Source organism: Neofelis nebulosa, chromosome 2 (assembly GCF_028018385.1).
Source record: "Neofelis nebulosa isolate mNeoNeb1 chromosome 2, mNeoNeb1.pri, whole genome shotgun sequence".
In the NCBI taxonomy this organism is placed as follows: Eukaryota; Metazoa; Chordata; class Mammalia; order Carnivora; family Felidae; genus Neofelis; species Neofelis nebulosa.
Window position 1 is genome coordinate 181,146,418 of NC_080783.1, and position 19,496 is coordinate 181,165,913.

General features: G+C 50.1%; 1 protein-coding gene across 8 annotated transcripts in view; it reads left to right on the forward strand.

The window, feature by feature from the left end:
• The first annotated feature begins 2,166 nt into the window (after window positions 1–2,166).
• The window catches only part of TTC39A (tetratricopeptide repeat domain 39A), a 54,200-nt gene continuing 36,870 nt past the window's right edge, over window positions 2,167–19,496 (forward strand). For 2 of the 8 annotated variants that reach the window (XM_058696120.1, XM_058696130.1), the window contains exon 1: window positions 15,394–15,556. In XM_058696120.1, the coding sequence (XP_058552103.1) occupies window positions 15,519–15,556 (38 nt within the window). In that variant the 5' untranslated portion in view covers window positions 15,394–15,518. Of the gene's footprint in view, window positions 2,540–14,921; window positions 15,052–15,393; window positions 15,557–19,496 lie in introns of those variants that run through there. The other 6 variants (XM_058696111.1, XM_058696087.1, XM_058696095.1 and 3 more) reach the window with 6 other exon arrangements.

Genomic DNA, 19,496 nt, shown 5'->3' on the forward strand with positions numbered 1-19,496 from the left:
CAGGCCGACTGGGGCTGGGGGTTAAGATATAGACTCAAGGGTGACTGCTTGGGTTAAATCCTCACTCTGCCACCTGATTAGCCTTTTTGACTTTGAGCAGATTACTTATTACTCTGCCTCATTTTCTCAACTGTAAAAATTGGGATTGTATAAGGAAATACTTGATAGGGTTGTTCTAAGGATAAAATGAGCTGGTACATCTGAAAAGTTTAGAATAATGCCTCAGATAGTTCTAGACAACTGATGGTGATGATGACGACGATGAAGAAGATGATGATGGTGGTGGCAAAGAGGAAGAGGAAGGAAAAGGTGAAGAGGAAGAACAGGAAACAAGCCTTGAAGTTTGAGTCCACTGGGATTGAATCCTAGCTCCTTGACTTGATCTCAGGAACATTTCTTAACTTCAGACTCAAATATTGTCAAAACAGAGTTGTCTGAGTTGGAGGTAGGGTATGTAAAGGCCCTCAGCATAGTGCCTTCCACAGGGTAGAAACTATAAATATTAGTTCCTTCTTCATTTACTCTGCTCTGAGCACCTACTAGTGTAGCAGTGGTGCCAGCATCCATGGAACACACAGAGGTGAGATATTGTCTGTATTTTCAGCTAGAAATCTGAAGAGTAAAACTGGTCATTGATAACTAACATAAGGATTAAAAAATACGTAGTGCTAAATGCTGTGAAAGAGACAGGTACAAATGTAACCTCCAAAAAGGAGAGGTTCCTCCACTGAGGAGATACAGGTGGGCTTCCTGGAGGAAGTAATATTGCCTGTGGGCACAGAGGCTGGGTGGGACTTTAATTCCAAATGGAATTTGACTGGGCTCTGGGCCTATTATAGGAGGCCAGGCTTTTGAGGCCTTGTGATATTCATCCTTGTGAGCCCAGAAGGAAGTTGGCCATCTGTAATTCCCAATGCTGCCAAACTGGGCAAGGCCCTGTGGGCTGAGGGATTTGGGCCTCTAGGTGGATGTAACTGGAATTTCAAGATCCGGAAGCTCTAGCTTTGTGGTCAGATAGGCAGCATTCTCTGGCCCTTGTTGATCTGCCAAGACCATGACATGAATTCTCAGAGAAAGGGGGAAAGGTCATGTTTCCTCTTCTACCAAGGAAGATTGAGAGAAACTGCCCTGATAATCCTTGAGGCTTCTGCCCTCTGCCCAGGTCTCCCACTCCATTGCCCAGCCCACGTGCAACCACAGGTGGGGTTGGGGGGCCAGCAGCAGATAAAGCAGACAGACCTGGATGTAAGACCTAGCTCCACAGCTTAGTTTCAGGGAAGTCCATTTTCCCCTCTGAACCCCAGTTTAATCAACTGTAAAATGGGAGTAAGTATTTAATAAGATGAAATTAAATGAGAACTTGTGTAAAAACACCTGGCTTAGGGCTTGGCACATTAGAGAAGGGCTCAGACTTGTCAGAATCAGTCACCATTTAGTAGATACATGATTTGTGTTGCACAAGTGCCTGCAATACAAACCCAGGCCAAAGGGAGACAGAAATGGTCCCTCAGCCACCCTGCCCCATCCTGTTTTCAACCTCCATCCTCTCCACAGGAAAGTCTCCAGGGACCTTTGAATCCATCCTTCATGCTGGACTTATAGTGATCCTCCTCAAGACACCCTGCTCCTAGTCCTTAGCTGAGTCTCCTGTGGAAGCCTGCTGGACTGCACGGTCAGGGGCTCACCTTGCTCCAGAGCAGATTCATCTACTGGATAAAGGGAAAATTTTGCAGGCCCCTCGCTGGCGCAGTACAGCATGCCACTTTTGATCCCAGAGTGATGAGTTCAAGCCCCACTTTGGGTGTAGAGCTTACTTTAAAAGTGAAAATTTTAAATGCGCATAACCAAAGACAAAATACGCGGTTTCAAAGAAAGTTTGTACTGGAGACAGGCTGTGGCTCCTTGTCTTTCCCACACCTCCCACGGGGGCTCTGGGAAGCAGAAGTCTGTGCACAGCCTCCTGTCCCAGTGCCTTGCTTGCCAGCAGCCTCCACTCCCAGGCCAGGCAGCTCCTACCTACCTCCCTGCTCCCCTACCTGCCACTCCTACAGTCCCAACCCGCCCACCCCATTCACGTAGAGCCCTGGCAATGCAGACTTCTGTACTTAAGCAGAAGGGAAAGGCGTTGGTGACATCATCGCCCCTCGGTTCAGTGGACTGGCTTTAGACTGGGATTGGAGAGGTCTGGTGTATATTATGTTCTAGTGCTGTCACTGGCCCTCTATGTGGCCCTGGGCCTCAGTTTCTCCTTGTGACTAACGATGGGTCTCGACGGCTCTGGACGAGAGTGGGCTTGCCCTGGGACCCCAGGTCCGCTCAGGGAGCACCGACGTCCTTGCGGGACTGGGAGGCGCTGGGCCGCGGCGGGGAGGAGCCGCCGGTCCGGCCCCGCCCGCCGGGTCCAGGTGCCGCCGCTGGAGCTGCCGCTACGGCCCACGCCGCCACGAGGGGCCGCCCGCGCCGCGGTCCGAATCCGGCCCGCGTCCATGGCCTTTCTGACCGCCTGGAAGGGGGCGGCCTCTGGGAAGAACGACCGCAGGTAGTAGGCAGGGGCGGGGACTCGGCGGGAGGCGCGCCTGGGACAGAGGGGCGGCGGGCGGCAGCCGACGGGAGGGACGGCTGTGGGGGTACAACTGGAGACCGCAACGCGCTGGCTGCTGGGCGCGGGGTAACGGCCGGAGGGCCAGGGAGGGGCAGCCCAGCGCCTCTCACACCCTCACGTGCCCGCTGCTCGCGTGTCGTGGCCCCCAGCCGGGCTGGAGCTGAACCGGGGGACTAGTGATGCGCCCCCACCCCCCACTCCGGCCGCACCCGAGCCCCGCTTCCGGTGCCGCAGTCTGCGCGCCACCTGCGAGGGTGCTCAGGTGGGCTGGCCCTCGGGAGGGCTGGGAGTCAGGTTTGGGCTGCCGAGTCTCCCCTCAGCGGTACGGCTCACGCACCTGGTCCTCCAGAGCGTTGCGAGAGGGGAGCCATGGGCACCCTGTGTGTCCCGACAGGTGAGAGCAGGCACAGCATCTACCCCCACCCTGAGTTGTTCCTATCTGGGGGCAGCAGTGTCGGGGGAAATCTTGGGTGCCAGTGCTGGTCAATGGTGGAATTAGGTGCCCCCACAGCTCCTCCAAGGTCAGCCCTTCGGGGATGTGTCATTGTTTCCTGTGTGTCACCTCCACTTACCTAGCTGTCCCCACCTCCTGGATGAGTTGGTGTCTCCAGATGTGTTCCCTTAAGAAAGAGGAGAGGGGACAGTCCTCTCTTTTCTGAGCTTTGACACCCCCTCCCCCCAATTTCTTCCCTTTGCATACTTAAAATTCACCCTCCTACTCCCTGGAGAAGAGCAATCCAGCTGCTCTCCCAGTGCCTCCATCTGACTGTCCTATGAGAACCTCAAACTCTGCAAGCCCCAAATCACACTTCACATCTTCACCCCTAAACCTGTTCCTCTTCCCATCTCAGTGAATGGCATAGTCATCCACCCAGTTGCCCAAGCCCGGAACCTGGAAGTCATCCCTTTCAACTCCCTCCCTCATCTCCACCCGTCTCCAAGTCCTGTTGATTTTCTCTCTGTTGTCTCTCAAAGCTATTCATTCCCCTTTGGACTATTGCAACATCCCCTAACTTTCCCAGTTCCTCCAGTCTTCTTTCCATGCACCCTTCAGACTGAACTTTTCTAAAGCACAGACAGACCATGTCATTTTTCTAAACTTCCATGGCTCTCTATCACTTAGAGGTTAAAGTTCAAGGCTCTTAAGAGAGGTGGTGACCTGCCTAGGCCCGTAACTCCCCAGTGCTCACTCTGGTCCAGCAACACTGACTGCACTCTTCTAGGCTTCTCCAGGTTGCCTCTGCCTGGAATGCCATCCTCTGCTCCTGACATTCAGCCCATTAGGACTCAACTTAGGGTGACCTCTTTTAGAGAGCCTTTCTGACCCCAATCTTGAGTCAGACTCAGAGGCTTTCAGCTTCTATGCTTCCTTCTCATGGTTCTCATTCAGTTCTCTCATTCTCATTTAACAAACAACTTTGGGCATGTACCATGCTCTGGGCATTGTACTAGGTGCTGTGGATATGGCATTACTACAGAGACACAACTCCCTGATCTCAGGAGACCATGTTCTAGTGGAAAAGACAAGTAACCAAATAAACAATGTTGTATAAAGCTTAAAATAGGGCCATGTGATGGACAATAAAATATATCATTTCCAGAGCATTCCCAGCAGTGAGGGTAGCTCATGTCAAAGTGTGATTTGTGTCTGGGGAGCAGAAAGGGAGTCCTTGAGGATCAGTGTCTGATGGGATCCAGGAGGCAGGCTGCTCCAGAACAAGGCAAGGAGTTTGGATTTCATTGTGTGTTGGGAAGCCACTAGAGGGCATCAGGGAGAGGATTTATATATTTAAAGATGACCCTGCTCCATGCTGACAGTGCAGAACTGGGTTGGGATTCTCTCTCTCTTCCTCTCTTTCTGCCCCTCCCTCGTTTGCTCGTGCGCTCGCGCTCTCTCTCTCTCTCTCAAAATAAATAAAAGAAAGGAAAAAAAAAGGTAACCCTGCTACTCCAGGGAGAAAGGATTTGTTGAGGGACAGACCATTTCAACACTGAGTCCGTGTCACCCTTTTCTGTCTCCCCGGTACAGAGGACAGGGTCTTAGAGTGTGCTTCAGTTTTGATGAGGACATGAGGGAATAATTTCCAAGGACGGTGAGATCTCCTGGTTGGGATAGGGAACAATGGCTATGTCCAGATGAATTTCTTGCCCAAAGCTTGCCCTGCCTGTGAGAATCGGGTTCTGCTCTGTCCTGTAGGCACCAGGAACCTTCTGAGTTTCAAATGTGTGCATGCTGCTGATGTCACAGTGTGGAGGGAGGTAGGGAGACCAGAGGGGAGGCTGGCATGATGATCCAGGGTGGATTCTGGGGTGCGGATTAGGAGAATGCAGGGTGGTGAGGGGAAAGAAGCTAAGGAGGAAGAACTGCTAAGTGGTGAATAGACAGACTGGGAGGTAACACTCAGAATCACTAATGATGGGAGGGGGAAGGGAGACTGGCCAAGTAGAGGCCTCTGCATCCCTCCTTGGGCCTGGGTGAGGGAGTATATAGGAGGGCCTGAACACATGTGCCTTTATACTTCAGGTGGAACTTGCTGGACACAGATATCCAGAGAATACTCCTAGCTGTCCCCACAAAGTCTCATTCCTGAGGCACAAGACCAGGTTTCCATTCTCCCAGCTGTGACTTCCCTACCCTCACTCCTCATCCACCACGCTGTCTGGTCTCCCACAGCCTGGCCAAAGGGTGAAGAGGTTGGAGGGTGCCCAGCCCCTAGGCTGCCACTTACTAGCTCTATGGCCTTGATTCAATTACTTGGTCTGTGCCTACTTAAGTTTACTCACCTATAAAATCATAGCTACTCACTGAGTGGTGGGAAGACCTAATGAAGTCCCATTGGTTAAAGACCTAACAGACAGCCACTGGGGCATATTTGGTGTTCGGTAAATGTGAGTTCACTTCCTTCTTAGCCTTCGTATGAGGGAACTAGGGAACAGAGGAGATTCTGAAAGGTTTGGTAGCCAATGGTAGGATTCCAGGCACTAGAATTGGGTAGCCAGGAAGTGTTAGGAAAGAGAAATGGTGCCCATACATCTTACAGTGGGGACCGCCAACTGCTGGCACTACAAACAGGGCCCTTTCTTAGCCATACCAGTAACCTGCCACACTCAAGACTGCTCCTGTAGGAGGCAGCACTGGGAGCAAAGGGGAAAGTGTAGCAGGCAGATTGCTTTTGAGAGAGTGATTAAGTAGCAGCATTGCAGCAATGCTGTGGGAGGGAGGGGCCCCTCTGAGAATGGAGGGGCCCAGCCAAAGAGGCTGGAGCTTCCTGGGACTGCCATCAACAGAATTCCTGCTGTCAGTTTGAGCCCTGAGCTCCAGGAGCTGTCAGATGCCTCCAGGCAGGCAGTTTCGAATTTGGTGACTGGATTCTTGGAGCAGCTTTGGGGGCCCTTCCTCAGGACAGGATCTGGACTGGAGACCAGTGCTGAGTGTCCACCTCTACGATTCTCAGATTCTGTGAGTTAAGGCTCGGGTGATAATTCACAGGTGAACTGTGAGACTCAAGATTTAAAACTCCAGGGTTCTACACTATTGAAGTTTCTGGTCCCAAGGTTCCCACCTACCTTCTGTTGTCAAGGACAGCTGCACAGGGTGTGAGAGGGTTTGCAGCCCTCAAATCCTCAATCTCTGGTGAGGATACCATGGGAAACTCCAGGTAACCTTTGTCCCTTTTTATCAAGGATTCTGACTTGGGACATTTTTGGTCCTGTCTTGAGGTCAATTGGAAATAGATTATGTAGGTTGCAGTGTTAGCTCTGCCAGCGTGCCAATTCCTGATTTATCTCCAAATCTGTGATTTGAGTTGCTTGTCCTTCTGAAAATTTCTGCTTCTCAATTCAGTTTCTCTCTGCGGTCAGCTCCATTCTCTTGTAAGTCATTCTCTTGTACTTCTCCATTCTGTGCAAGGCATGGCTACCAGCAGCTTCCAAGCTTAAGGCTTGGGACAGTAAGACAAAGCAGTGAAAAGCACCCTGGAGCCACACAGGCTGATTTTGGATCCTGACTCTGGGACTTTCTGACAGTGTAACTTTGGGCAGGTTATTTAACTTCTCTGTATTTCACCTTCCTCATCTGTAAAACGAGGGTGATGTTAGGACTTGCATCACAGGGTGGTTATGAGGATTGTGTGAATTAACTTATGTAAAGCACTGAGAACAGTGCCTAACACATAGACAGTGTAACCAAGGAGTGTTACTGATTGTTGTCATTAGTCCCTCAGCTAGAAGGGGCTTCTCCACCAGTCTAGTTTGAAAAAGCTCAGGGAAATATTCCAGTTGGCCATTCCTTCAGCTAATCACTGTGCCCTGAGAGGTGGAATCAAATAAGAGGCTCTACCATTCGGCCAATGGGGCTAGAAAGGAGGGAAGGAGAAGTAGTTCCCTAAAAACAAGTTAGGGGGGCTCAGTGTTGTAAGGTAAATGTGGCCAGTGAGCAGGCCTTTAAAATAAAGTCATAGTTTCATGAAGTATCCAAAATATGATTTCCCTAGAGCACCCCTGCCCATCGCTCTGAGAGTCTTCCAGCTCAGCCTAAGACAGCCTAAGAGCTGGGAACTAGTCCCTTGTAGCACCCTCTGGGGGCCTGTGCCACCCACCACTCTCCTGCAGTTGTGACTTTGCCAACCCCAGCCCCATTCTCAGCCTGACTACTACCACCACACTGGCCCAGGAGGGGTGGGGGGACTTATAGAGCAATGGTCCCTGAGGCTCTTCACTGTATCACCCCATCCCAAGGGTGGGACACACCCTTCCCGATTCCTCTCCAGCTTGACCTAAAACCAGGCTGTAACTTTTTTTTTAATTTAAAATATATATATAATTTATTGTCAAGTTGGCTAACACACAGTGTGTACAGTGTGCTCTTGGTTCTGGGGGTAGATTCCCATGATTTATCACTTACATACAACACCCAGTGCTCATCCCAACAAGTGCCCTTCTCAATGCCCATCACCCATCCCATTTTCCCCTCTCCCCCACTGTCCCCCCATTAACCCTCAGTTTATTCTCTCTTTTTAAGAGTCTCTTATGGTTTGCCTCCCTCCCTTTCTGTTTGTAACTATTTTTTCCCCTTCCCTTCCTCCATGGTCTTCTGTTAAATTTCTCAAGTTCCACATATGAGTGAAAACATGATATCTGTCTTTCTCTGACTTATTTCACTTAGCATAATACCCTCCAGTTCCATCCACGTTGCTACAAATGGCAGGATTTCATTCTTTCTCATTGCCAAGTAGTATTCCATTGTATATATAAGGCTGCAACTTTTTAAAGCACCTTATGGTGGGGCGGGGGGGGAGGGGGGTGGGCACCTGGGTGGCTCATTCGGTTAAGCGACCAACTCTTGATTTTGACCCAGGTCATGATTTCATGGTTCGTGAGATCAAGCCCTGCATCAGGCTCTGCACTGGGTATACAACCTGCTTAAGATTCTATCTCTATCCCTGTGCTCCTCTCTGACTCATGCATGCGCGCACGCTCTCTCTCTGTCTCTCTCAAAAAAAAAAAAAAACACTTCAGAGAATCAGTAACAGAGGACTTTTATGATTCTGTGGCCCCTCATCAAGTCCCTCAACCATCCTGATAGGATCCTGACTATAGAACTTCTACTTCTGTGATGGTGCAGTATATGTTTTCCCACATCTTCCTTCCCAGGAGAGAGGAGGAAATTTCTCTCTTAAGCCAAGATTCCCAGGCCTTCTTTTCCTTTCCCAATATCAGCCCTCTTCAGATGAACAGCAAAGAAGAAATCTATTGCTTTTAGGTAAAATCTTTCCCCCACCCTACTAAGTGGCTGGATTTGTCCCATGTCCCCCAGTAGGACAATTATATTAGGACTTATGACAGTGAGTGGGACATCAGGTACCCCATCCAGGTAGCCCTGTGCCAGATGCTCCATACCTTTTGACTCCCTTTTTTCCTCATGGAATGAAGTTTGTCCCTGCTTATTCCCTCCCACAGCCTCAGGTGTCCCTCTACTCCCTCGCAGAGTCTGCCCTGGCAAGACCCATCACTGCAAGAATCCATCTCCAACTAATAAACACCCTCCCCCAGATAGAGTATCTAAGTCTCAGATTGAAGGTAACTCTGCTGCCTTTCCAAGTAGATGGATGGTCGGATACTTCCTTTATACGTAGGTGACTGAAGGGCACAAAAAAGCACTGTCCCTGAGCACAAGACAGGCCAAAGAAAGATGACCTCTCAGGGCACCTGGGGGGTGGGGGGGGGACTCAGTTAGGTAAGCATTCCAAGCGTTCCTTGATTTTGGCTCAGAACTTGATCTCACAGTTGTGAGATTGAGCCCTGCACTGTTAGTGCAGAGCCTGCTTGGGATTCTCTCCCTCCCTGTCTCTCTGCCCCTCTCTGCTCACACATGCTCTCTCAAAATAAATAAATAAACTTAAAAAAAAAAAAAGGGATGATCTTTCCACAGGCTCAGTGCCCAGCACTACCCTCTCCTTTCTCCCTCACTTACTACTGCTCCCTCCAACCCCAGCTTCTCTCCCCTGCACCCTCTGAACTAGGCCCCTACCTCTACAACATCCCCATCCCCTGCCACCCTGCTGCCTCAGTGATCTAATAACAGTGAGATCTGTGCTTGGCTGTGCCCTGATTTGACATGCATCATCACCTTCCATTCACCTCAACTCTGACCAGGGAGGTCTTGTTGTCTGCAATTTTAATAGATGAGGAAATAGAGCCTCTGTGTGCTTTCTCAAATGCATACACACCGGGTTTTTTTTTCTTTAGTACTAATTTTGTATTCTGCTTTTTAAATATTTTCCCACCTTCCAGAAAACATATTCAGGCAATAATTACTGAGCATCTGTGTGCCAGGCACTGTTTTGGGCACTGGAAATATATTAGAGAACCAAAATGAAAAAAAGAAAAATACCAGCCCTGCCCTTGTGGAGTATAGAATTTAATGGGGAGAGACAGAAAATAAATGAATAAGCAAAATATTCAGGATGTCAGATAACAAGTGCTATGGAAAAAATCATGCAGGGTAAAGGAATAGGGACCATGAGGGCAAAGGTTACATTAAATAGAATGGTCAGGGAAGGCCTCATGGAGAAGGTGACATTTGAACTGAGATCTGAAGCAGGTGGGGGAGTAATTATATGAATATCTGCAGGAAGAGCAGAATGAATAGCAAGTGCAAAGGGCCTGAGGTGAGAGCATGCCTGGCATATTTAGAAAAAAGCAAGGAGGCCAGAGTGGCTGAATATGAAGAGAGAGTAAAGGGAGATGATGTCAGAGAGAGATATGGGGGTGCAGGTCATTCAGGGCTTCGGGCCATGTGAAGACTTTAGCTTTTGCACTGAACACCATGGGGAGCCACTGCAGGGTTTTGAACAAACAAGTGACATGATCAGATCAAATGGGTCTGATGCTATGTGGAAAAGATAATATGCAGACCAGGGAAGGAGCAGAGAAACTACCTGGGAGACAATGTAGTAATCCAGACAAAGAAATTCTCTATAAATGGGGCACCTGGGTGGCTCAGCCAGTTGGGCATATGACTCTTGATTTCAGCTCAGGTCATGATCTCCTGGTTCGTGGGTTTGAGCCCCACAGGGTGGAGCCAGCTTGGGATTCTCTCTCTGCCCCTCCCCCATGTGTGCGTGCTCTTTCCTCTCTCTCCCTCTCTCTTTCTCTCTCTTGCTCTCAAAAGTAAATTAACTTAAAAAAAAGGAAATTCTCTATAAACATAATTTAAATATCTGCAGAATATTTCACCTTACAAATTCACTATAATTCACTGAATTAATTCCTTATTGATGGGCATTTAGGTTATTTCCAGTTGTGTCCTTATTATAGAAAACACTATGATGAACATCTTTGTACCAGAAATCTTTATATCCATGACTATTTCTTAAGACACGTTTGTTGTCTGGGACACCTGGGTGGCTCAGTCAGTTGAACACTTGACTCTTGATTTTGGCTCAGGTCATGATCTCATTGTTCTTAGGATCTAGCCCCATGTCAGGCTCTGGGCCCAGGGTGGGGAGCCTGCTTGGGATTCTCTCCCTCACTTTGCCCCTCCCCAGCTTTTGCATGCTCACACACTTTCTCTCTCTCTCTCAAAATAAACAAACTTAAAAATTTTTTTTAATGTTTATTTATTTTTGAGAGAGACAGAGACAGCACAAGCGGGGGATGGGCAGACAGAGAGGGAGACACAGAATCTGAAGCAGGCTCCAGGCTCAGAGCTGTCAGCATAGAGCCCGATGTGGGGCTCAAACTCACGAGCCGTGAGATCATGACTTGAGCCTAAGTCAGACGCTTAACCAACTGAGCCACCCAGGCGCCCTTAAATAAATAAAATTCAAACAAACAAACAAAAAAGACACATTTGTTACCTAGGTGTTACTGTATCATCTTTCTAAGGTTTTCATTCAAAATTCCAGTTGCCCTTCTGAAAGATGTTGCCAGTTTCTGCTCCCTTTGGCAGTGTGTGAGGTAGCACATTTGCCGTGAAGGTATGTAGTACGTGTCCAATTGGATGTCCTTGTGGTCCTGGCCAGGCCTGTGTACACATCTTAGAAGAAATCCCTCTTCTCTGGACAGCCTTATATGGTTCCAAAGCTCTTTTGGGTCCATTTGCTCATTTCATGTTCACAGCAATCCTGTTATCCCTGCTTTATAGGTTAGGAAACTAAAACTCAAAGATCAATAATAAGGCCCTGTTCCAAGTGTTTTATGTGTGTTACGTCATTCAGTCCTTGCAGCAGCCCATGAGGTTGGTGCTGTCATCATCCCCCTTTCAGGGCTGAAGTCACTGATCCAGGGTGTCAGAGCTGGGGTGCTCACCTGCTCTCTGAATCACTCCCTGCCCTGCCTCAAGCTCATACAGTCATTTTCTTGGGGCTGGACAGCTAGGACATGGTGGGGCCAGGAATCCAGCCAGATCTTCCTGGCTCTGCAGTCTAACTTCTAACCCCCGACAGGATGCCAGTCAATGCCTGAAACACCTCATTAGAGTTCTGCCTCTTTTTTTTTTTTAATCAAAACAGTTCTTGGTCCCTCATGAGTGACTCCTTCCTTAGATCCACTTTCAGCAGCTCCTGGAGACCAGATTTTGGTAGAAGAGCTCAGATCCCAGAACCAAGATCATCAGAGCAAGGAAGGGCTTTGAGCTCCTGGTCCATCCTTCTCTCCCCTTTATATGGGGAGAAAAGGAACCTAAGGGCTAGAGTGGGGTAGTAACTTGCCCGAGGTTACTCCCAAGCTAGCGGGAGTCAGAGTTCATGGAGAGGGAGGAGGCTGGCCCAACATGTAGGCCTAGGTCCTCCCTAAGAGTCCCTGCCAAGGAATATTTCAGAACTGTGACTGTCACAGCCCTGTTCAAGGGCCCTTTCTTGATGGGCCTGTTGATTGTGAATTATTAACCTGCCCAAGCCTGTAATCTGTTGGGTGGGGCCCATTCACTTTAAGAAAACCCGATTTACAGTCACTAGCCCGCCGGGTTGGGGGGGGTGTAGCTCTGAAGTCTCACTGGCTAGTTCTGGATTGGTAGAGACAGCTAGTGGACAGGTGCTTCATGCCAGGGAAAGGCCTGGAGGAAGGGATTGAGAAGGGGGGATGAAGGGGAAGGTGCCAAGGGTCAACCCAAGGAATGTTCAGTAAGCCTCACAGCATCCCTGAAAGGCTGGCACTGTTATCTCAGGTTTACAGATGGGGAGACTGAGGGTCAGAGAGAGAGAGAGAGGCAGAGCAGATTTCACAACTAAGCTGTTTCTACAACAATGGCATCACTGTTCACATGCTAACAGCCTTATTTCTATGATACCCCCTCCCATTTCCACATACTTTTCCTACAGGATAAAGAGTCAAGACCTGATTCCAAATCACACTTGGTCCAAGCCTCAGTTTTCTCATCTGTGGGATGGGAGATAAAGCTCCTGTGGAGCTTTTTGGAGCATCCTGAGGAGGTCTCATGAAACAGATATTTATTGGGGCCCTTCTTAAGCTGAGAGATGGTTCTCAGGGCCATCAGGTGTGGTGAGCCCAGTGATTTTTCTTGCACGTTAGGGAGAAAATAAGAGAGGAAGCAGGCCTGGCGGCTTGCATGCACAAAGCACTAGGAAACTCTCCCAGCAAGGAAGGAAGGGACTCAGGTTACTCTCCTGGTCCCCACAGCTTGGCTGTCAGCTCCAGGTGGGGATGGGCAAGTCACCTGGGTTGGGAGGCAGAAATAATGATGACTCCTAGGCTGCTCAGGCTTCCGGCTGGGCCCAGAGCTCCTGGGGGCTGGGAGCTGCCTGGGTGGAGCCCTCCTGAGGGGTGGTCCACTTTGCTGCTCTGACTCATGAGGTGAGTGGCTCTAGCATCACTGCCGCTGTTGTGTGGGGACAGCTCCAGCTCCAAAGGCAGCATTGCTGCTTATCTTGCTGAGCTTCAGTTTTCATCTGTAAAAGGTTAAGAATAATGGCATCCACCTCACCATCACCACCATCAGAGCACTGTATGTAACTGTTACACATCAGGCACCGTGCTGGGGATTTTAGATACATGAATTCTTAATCCTCACAACCACCCTTTGACGCAGGCAGTATTTCCATTTTACTGATGAGGAAACTGAGGCTCAGAGAGATGGTTAAAAGGATTAAATGAGATAATCCATGTTATACACTTAACATGTGTGTCATGTAATAAGCTTTTGGTGAACATCAGTCATTATTATAATTACCTCAGAGGGAAATGGTAAAGTGCTAGGCCTAGTGTTGGTATTTGGTGATTAATCAGACACTGATACAGAGATGTCCGACCAGATTCGACCCTCCAAAAGCTCCCAGTCTGATGGCAGAGACAGTCACATACAAACCTCACTCTACCACTCTCACACACAGATGGTGTCAGCCCAGGGTGATGAGGGCGGGTCAGAGGGGGTTGGGGCAGTGTGTGCCTAGGAAGCCCCTGACCCAGCTAGATGTAGTGCCTGAACTGAAACCTGCAGGGCCAGAAGTTTTGGCATATGTCAGGCCCTTAATAAATGTTGGTCAAATACAACAAAGATATACCTGTAGCTAATATAGCACAAAGCTTCAGAACCCCTCACTCGGCCCTTTCCAGGGCTCTCACAGGACCCTGGAAGTTGTATGTTGGTAAATTTGTATTCTTTTTTTTTTTTTTTTTTAAAGAAGGCTTCCAATTGTAAGTTTCTGGATCTAACCCTGATTAAATGAATGAATAATAAGTAACAAGGGAGGAAGGTGTGTCCCAGGCAGAGGGAAGAGCGTGTACACGTGCCCAGAGACTTGAAAGGACATGATGTGTGATAGGGTGCCCCAGCCTCTTTACTGAGTCTCCTCTTCATGCACATTGCTGGTCTTCTCACAAGCTTCACAAACTCCAGCTGACATCTGTGTGCCTTTGCCCACCTCCCTGCTTTCACCCATGCTGTTCTTCCATCTGGTACACCCTTTCCACGACTTTATTGTGTATAAACAATATAAACTTGAAGGCTCAACTCTGTGCCCACCTTCTCCAAGAAACCCTCACCCCACCCCTCCAGTCTATGGATGTCATTATAGTCTGTTTCTTGTATTTAATTACCTTTTCTGTGCCTGTGCCTGAGAATCAGAGAGGTAGAATGATCCTTGAAAGTGAACATCTAGCCTCTGCTCACATATGGGCAGGATAAGAATTCACCACCTTTCCAGGAAGCCCGTCTAGATTTAACAGTAATCTCCTTAATCTCTTCCCTCTGCCGCAAGGCCCAATCTGCCTGGCTCTCCCTGAACCTAGTCTGAGCCATCTTCCTACTATGGCTGCTTCTACAGGCTCCTCCTGCTTCCTCTTCTGACATCCTGGAGCTAAGGGTTGATCCAGGGGCCTGGAGTCCCTCCTCCTCCTGTCCCCTGCCTTTGTGAAGGGACAGTTCTAATGGCAGCCACGTGCTCTGATGAGTCATGGTTAAGAGCATCTGGGGCCTGGAAGTGGTGGCTGGTTAACTCTTCATGGGCCAGTGGCTCTTTCTGTCAGAAGGCCAGGTGGGCTTCAACCTTGGCCCTAGACATATGCCTCAGGGCTAAGCACACAGAATTTGAGGAGTGTTATGGATGATCCCATATACGGGTTGGGGACCCAGAGGGGAGGGCACCAAGGGGGAAAAAAGGCAAGAGTGTGTCCACCTTGGAGTCAGGAGGGCCAGGCTCCAATCACAACTAGCCACTTATTAGGTGAATTGACTTGAGCAAGTCACATAAACTCTGTGCCTCAACTTCTGTCTGTAAAATGGCAGCTATAGGGACTATTTGAGAAGGCGAGTGTGAACTACTGACTAGTGAGTGTTAAACCACGCTATTTTCCATCTTCTTGTCCGCTGCCGCACGCACAGTCATGCAGCGGGCAAAAGGGAGTGCTAAAACCTAAGCCTGACTCCGGAGGCCGCGTGTTTCCTGGCGTGAATGCCCCCCACCAATGCAGTAGGATGACGAAGGGCTCAGGTGGGGGCCGCAGCGAGGCGGGAGCTGTGGGGGAGGGGAGAGCGGCCGGGAGGTGGACCTCGGGCCTACGAACTTTCTGGCCACAGATAGGTGGGGCTGTGTGAGGCAGGAGCGAGCTTCGGCCCCTGGGGCTGCGCACTGAGGGCACACGGCATGGGCCCGGCGGACCTGGGGTGCCCGGGCCTCTCACCTGTGAGAGCTGAGGGCGGGGGTCGCATTCCGAGGCCGCCCCCCGCCCAGCCCCACCGTCCAGTCGGCCACAGACGGGCGGCTGCCGTGGCCCCACTGCGCGGGCGGGCAGACCGAGTCCCGGCCCGGCCCCGCCGCCTTCTCCGCCCCCGGCGCGCCCCTCCCCGGCCGCCGCGTCTGCGGCTGGGCCGCACAGCGCCCGCCCTGGGGTTCCGGCGGCAGCACCTGGGCCGCGCGGCTGGCGTCCGGCGGGGGCACGCTGCCTGCCCCCTTCCGCCATGAGCTCGGCCGGCGCCGCGGACGCCCTGCCGGCGGGGTAAGTGCGCGGTGGGAGCGGCCCCGGGGTGGGGTGGGTGGTTGGGGGACGGGCGCGGGCCGGGCATTCCCCCTGCCACCGGCCCACCGCCCGCACTGCGGCTTCCAGCCCCTCACCCCTGCCAGGCGTCGCGCCCGGCGTCCGGGAGCCGGGGAGTGGGAGAGGGCTGCGGACGCTCGCGCGAGGAGAGTGGAAACGCCGGGGACCCAGGGGCGATCACTCAGCTCTGGGTCCCAACTTTCGCACGAAGCTGGCTGTAGTAACGGCCACGTCAGAGCCGTCTCCCTCCCCTCGTGGCGTTTACACCTGCGGGTGGGCTCTGTTATTATCATCTCCGTTACAGATGAAGAAACTGAGGCATAACTCTTGGGTGACCTGCATCCCTTCACCCGGGAGGTGAAGGGTGTACCTGGGATTTGAACCCAGCTCTCTCTGATTCCAGAGCCCCCACCTGCATGCCATACTGTTTCATCTTCTGGGGTATTTGAAGGAATTGAAAAGCTAAGATATGAATCAGCTGTGCCCACTGGGTGCAGCAGGAACTGGGGTGGTAAAGGTGGGTGTTGTCACTTTCAATATGGCTCTCCTGCTCATCCCCACCCCACTGAGGAACTGTGTAGAATCCCTGCACTGCCCCTGTTAGCAGTGATAGATGTTAGGTGCTGGGAGATGTGGAGCAGCTCTCCCCTTCCTGGGCCTGGATGGGTAGGGGGCGTCTGCGGGAAGCCCTGACTGCTAGGAGGTTGCTGGGTGGAGATCTGGCTCAGGTGAGCTGGGAGGTGCCTGCCCTACCTGGAGCCTCACCACCAGGGACAATATTTGCCAAGGGCCTCAGGACTAACACATGAACAGGAAGGTGAGGCTGGTGCCAGCTGCAGCTGCAGGCCTCCATAGGGCCTGTGTGTGCATCCTGGGTGAAGGCTTAGAAGTTGGGTCACTGGGGGACACCCCCCTCCCAGCCTGGGGGACGGTTGCCTGGTGAGTTTTGCCATGTTTGACCATGTTTATTGTATGATTTTGGCCACGTTCTGTATCCTCCCTAGACTTCTGGTCCCTCCTTTGGAAAATACAGGGAGTCCAGGCCTGGCTGCTCTCTTCCTGCTCTGAGTTGAAGTCTGTAAATCTGGAGTCTGGTTAGGTCCCTTCTGCCCAGCCCTGACTAAGCACCATCCTACTGGGCCCCGAAAAGAAGCTTCCAGGAGAGAAGGCGGGCATGGAACAGGGTACCTATCAAAGAATCCTGAACTCCCAGGCTAGAAGCCACATTCATCCTCTTCCTTGCACACTTATATCCCTGCCTGAGTCCACTCTACAACTCCAGGCTCCTCTGGCCCCTCCGTGGGCCTCCAGGGCAGCAAGCTCAGTCTCCTAGCACTAGTGGATCTTCCTCATACTGAACCATACCTGCCTCCACTGCATGCTCTCCAGGTCCCAATCTTCTTTGAGGCCACACAGGTCTGTCTGCCCCTGTCCCTGGTCAGTTCCATCTTGGTGGGGTCTGAGCAGAGCAGAGGCAAAGCAGTTCCACCTACACCATAGGCACTCATTTAGTCACTCAACAAACACTCCTGAGGCCTGCTCTGGGCCCAACCCAGTATATGAGGGTCAGTGGTAAACAAACTGAACTTTAAATCTCCACCACTTCAGAAGTTATGAAATATTTTTAAGCCTTCAGAAAAATATAACAAATAATAAAATGAACTCCATGCCCTTGTCATCCAACTTTTTAAATGTTAACATCATGCCCATTTATTTAATATTCTTCTTGTTAAGAAATAAATTATACCAGAGACTGTTGAAGACCCTGTGGACCATCCCCTCTTCCTTCTCCCACCGTCCTGAATTTTGGTTTTGTTACTTCCATTTTTTTATTTTTAAAAAATGTTTTATATTTGAGTATAGTTGACACACTGTGTTACGTTAGTTTCAGGTGAACAGCATAGTGATTCAACTCTATATTATGTTGTGCTCACCACAAGTGTAGCTACCATTTGTCACCCTACAACACTGTTACAGTATTATTGGTTTTGTCATTCTATGTTTTTATTCTTTTGCTGAGTGTGTATAAATCTAAAAAAAATGTAGCCTGTTCTGACTTTAAAATTTTTATATAAATACAGCATGAATCATTCTACAGCTTGCTTTTTCTCACTCAGCTTCAGGTTTCTGAGATGTAGCCTTCTTGATCCTTGCAGCTCTCGTCCCCACTTTCCCTGATGTATGGCATACCACCCGATGTAGAGTCCCCCATTTATTTATCGGCCTTCTTTATGGACATTGAGGTAGTTCCCAGCATCTTGCTATTCAAACAGTTAATATTCTTATAGGGTTGTCCTTTGTACACACGTGAGTTATCTTTTCGGTTGTCCCACAGGAGTGGAATTGCTGGGTTATAGGATATGGACATTCAGTATTTTGAAGTTATTTGGTTTCATTATAAAAGTAGTGCTGCTGCAGAGGTGCCTGGGTGGCTCAGTCAGTTAAGTGCTCGACTCTTGGTTACGGCTTGGGTTATGATCTCCCAGTTCGTGAGATGGAGCCCTGTGTTGGGCTTTTGCTGACAGCATGGAGCCTGCTTGGGATTTTTCTCTCCCTCTCTCTCTACCTCTCCCCTGCTTACTATCTCTCTCTCTCTCTCTCTCTCTCTCTCTCTCACTCACTCAAAAGTAAATAAATGGACATTAAAAAAAATAATAAAAGTAATGTTGCTCCAGACATGATGGAAATACATAACCGTAGAAAAAAAGTAACAACATCTAACATTTCCTGAATACTTCTTATTGTGCTTTACATTGTCTTAGTTGTTCTTCTCAACAACACTAGGAGGTGGGTACTGCCACTCTCACTTTATTGATGAAAAAACTGAGGCTTATAGAGGTTAAAGAACCTTCCTAACTTTTTCCAACAAGTAACTGCTGAGCTATAGTTTGAGACCAGGGTTATCCACTTTCAATACTCTTGAAGGCCACACTGTACTAGGCCACATCACATCCCTCCATGCCACATCATGCTCAATTTTATTCACAGATAAGGGGACTCTCTGGAAGGAGAGTCACAATCATATATGCAATTTGGAAAGGTCACTTTGGGGGGCACCTGGGTGGCTCAGTCGGTTGAGCATCTGACTCTTGATTTCAGCCCAGGTCATGATCCCACAGTGGTGGGATTGAGGCCTGGGCCCTGTGTCAGGCTTTGCGCTAAGCATGGAGCTTGCTTGAGATTCATTCTCTCTCTCTCTCTCTCTCTCTCTCTCTCTCTCTCTCTGCCCCTTTCCTCCGGCTCCCCACCCAGCTGGTGCTCTCTAAAAAAATTTAAAAGAAGAAAGGTCACTTTGGAAGCGATAGGTCCCCGCGCACAGATCATCCCCCTGCTCCCCTCAGCCACAGTTCCCCTTGAATGGTGAAGCAGGGAGGAAAAGCCAGCTGTGGTTCCATTCTGCTCCCTAAGTGACTTCCTTGCACTGCCTCTACTGCCCCCGTGGGGAATGAGAGGTTCCTCTGCTCCATCCAGCTCTGCCCATCAGATGTCAGGGTAGCAGCTTCCAGGCAGACTAAAGTGGGGAGGGGGAGGCAAAGGGAGAATGGGGTGGGGTGCCTGGGTGGCTCAGTCGGTTAAGCGTCTGACTTCGGCTCAGGTCATGATCTCACGGTCTGTGAGTTTGAGCCCCGCGTCGGGCTCTGTGCTGACAGCTCAGAGCCTGGAGCCTGCTTCAGATTCTGTGTCTCCCTCTCTCTCTGCCCCTCCCCTGCTCATGCTATGTCTCTCTCTGTCTCAAAAATAAATAAATAAAAAATAAAAAAAATTTTTTTTTTAAATCTGCTAAAAAAAGGGAGAATGGGGTGACTTCAGGCTGTCTGACACCCCTTCCCCTACTCCACCTCCCTTCTCACTCCGGCCTCAAACATCCCTCCCCTGTGATGCCAAAGCTCCTGGCATTGGT